The sequence below is a fragment of the Cryptomeria japonica genome, chromosome 7, assembly GCF_030272615.1.
Source record: "Cryptomeria japonica chromosome 7, Sugi_1.0, whole genome shotgun sequence".
In the NCBI taxonomy this organism is placed as follows: Eukaryota; Viridiplantae; Streptophyta; class Pinopsida; order Cupressales; family Cupressaceae; genus Cryptomeria; species Cryptomeria japonica.
Genome location: NC_081411.1, coordinates 208,122,638 through 208,124,749, shown reverse-complemented (window position 1 = coordinate 208,124,749; position 2,112 = coordinate 208,122,638). Strand labels below are relative to the sequence as shown.

Here is a 2,112-nt window from a genome sequence, read left to right as displayed (position 1 = left end):
ACATCTTAACATATCCCTTGTATATTGTACGAAATCTTCCATGATGTCACTGGTTTAAAAAGAATTATATGACCAATAATTATTATCATCACCAACATAACTATTTGAATTATTAAATATTTCCTTCTAAATAAAAAATAAAATATTTAAAAATTATAATCTATACCAGTAGGAAAAAAAAATTATTTCGTGAAGGAAGCTTATAAAGTGAATATAAGCACATACTGGAAGATTAATACCCAAATTATAAAACGTAAATCATGTTTAAAAACACCGAATTGCAAGCGTTACAATTGAGCATGCAAGAATAAGATTGGAGGACTAGAAAGGTAACGAAAGTGGAAATTAAGAATGGAAACTAATAATCTATATAGGTAAAAATACGTGATTAAGAAAGTTGTTCTGAGCAATAACAAGTCTTGAAGTAGATGATATACAAGTTCTGATCAGAAGTATATAAATCTGATATAATGTATCATATTTATTACATACATAAGACATATTTTAAAGAAATAATTAATTTTGTATCCTAAAGGCATTCCCTAAAGGTGTGGCCTTTGAATCTGGAGAAGTGTTTTCAAGTATAAAGCAACACCTACGGCTTAAATGCAATTTAATACACAACTGGATATTATTGTCTTTAGTTTTGGACACCCTGGACTTGGTGTGAAAGACTAGAGCTTCCTATCGTCATTTAAGTTCTGCATTATGGATTTTTTAGAGGAATTCCCTGAACAGATATTTCGAGACATCTTATTAAGAGTGCCATATAAATCTCAATCAAAGATTAAGCTGATGTTGAAACCTGCCAAAGAAATGATAGAATGTTTCGACTTTTATATGAATAGAATTAAGTTTGACCTGGCTAAGAAATATATATGTTTGCTCCACGGTTCTGGGATATCTGTGTACGATCCTGTTGATCAATCATGTGAACTCCTCTCAACTATTCCCATTGGATCTGAAATCCCATTCACTTCTCATATTATAACTGTTAATCATAAGATTGTTCTTCTGCACTTGAAACACTATCTTACTGCAAACATTTGGATATATGATTTATTATCTAGAACATGGAAGCAAGGTGCTGAAATTCCCACTGCGAGATCTGGAACTGGGTTTGCATGTTGTGCCTCACCTGAAGGATCAATTTACATTGCAGGAGGATGTGCCAAATATGGTAATGCCCATGAACTCCGTGAAGCAGCAGTTTATAAAGTAAATGAAGACAAGTGGGAGCTTCTTCCTCAGATGCACGAAAAAGTTGGCTCGTGTAGAGGTCTTTTTATTGAAGGAATGTTTTATGTCATTAATAATTGGAATAATGGAATTCAAAGATTTGATCCCAACACAGGAATATGGACAACAATAGAAACTATGACTGCGCCCAATTCATGGTACGTCCATTTTCGAGGGCTAATTGCATTTTTATGGAATGGAATACAGCAATATGATTGGGAAGGAAAAGGGTGGAGAGAATTGGAACCCCTCCCTCAACAACTTTACCCTGTCCGTGCCACAGTGTGGTGTGATCATATTTTCTTGTGTGGAAGACAATACTACGCAACTTCCATCCATCAGTCAACCATTTTTTATATGTATAAACCTGGAGCACCTCTCTCTGAGAGGTGTATTTCAATTGGCTTGAATTTAGATGTCACTTCAGTTGCGACGATAGAAATTTAATATATACAGAAATTTAAAATTAGAGAAAATAAATATGAACATCTTTCCTCACATCGGGTGTGCTTTACTTAGACATTGAGTTCTTGTATCTGTTTTATTTTTTTAGTTAGAGGATAATCTCAAAACAGCTATTATTGTCTGGTGCTGAGAGCAGGAGAAATTATTGGAAAGACAACATTCTCTTATCAAATCCATTATAATAACCAACTGGAAGAAGATCATCATATATATTCACACCACCACGATGTACCATTGTCTTACATCTAGAATAAGACAAAGACCACAACTCTAAAGCCATAGAATGACTAGCATTTTGGAACACCACTAAAACTATATTTTAAACCATCGTAAGAAAAGAGATCACTTCCTTGTACAATTATCACCTTTACTAAAAACATTTTTATGCAACTCCCTCCCATGCCAATT

The 2,112-nt window shown here is 33.7% G+C and overlaps 1 protein-coding gene across 1 annotated transcript; it reads left to right on the top strand.

Moving 5' to 3' along the window:
- The first annotated feature begins 708 nt into the window (after nucleotides 1–708).
- LOC131036454 (F-box/kelch-repeat protein At1g80440-like) lies at nucleotides 709–1,686 on the top strand. The gene has a single exon (XM_057968343.1). It carries the CDS (start codon nucleotides 709–711, stop codon nucleotides 1,684–1,686), a length of 978 nt encoding a protein of 325 aa, XP_057824326.1.
- The last annotated feature ends 426 nt before the right edge of the window (nucleotides 1,687–2,112 follow it).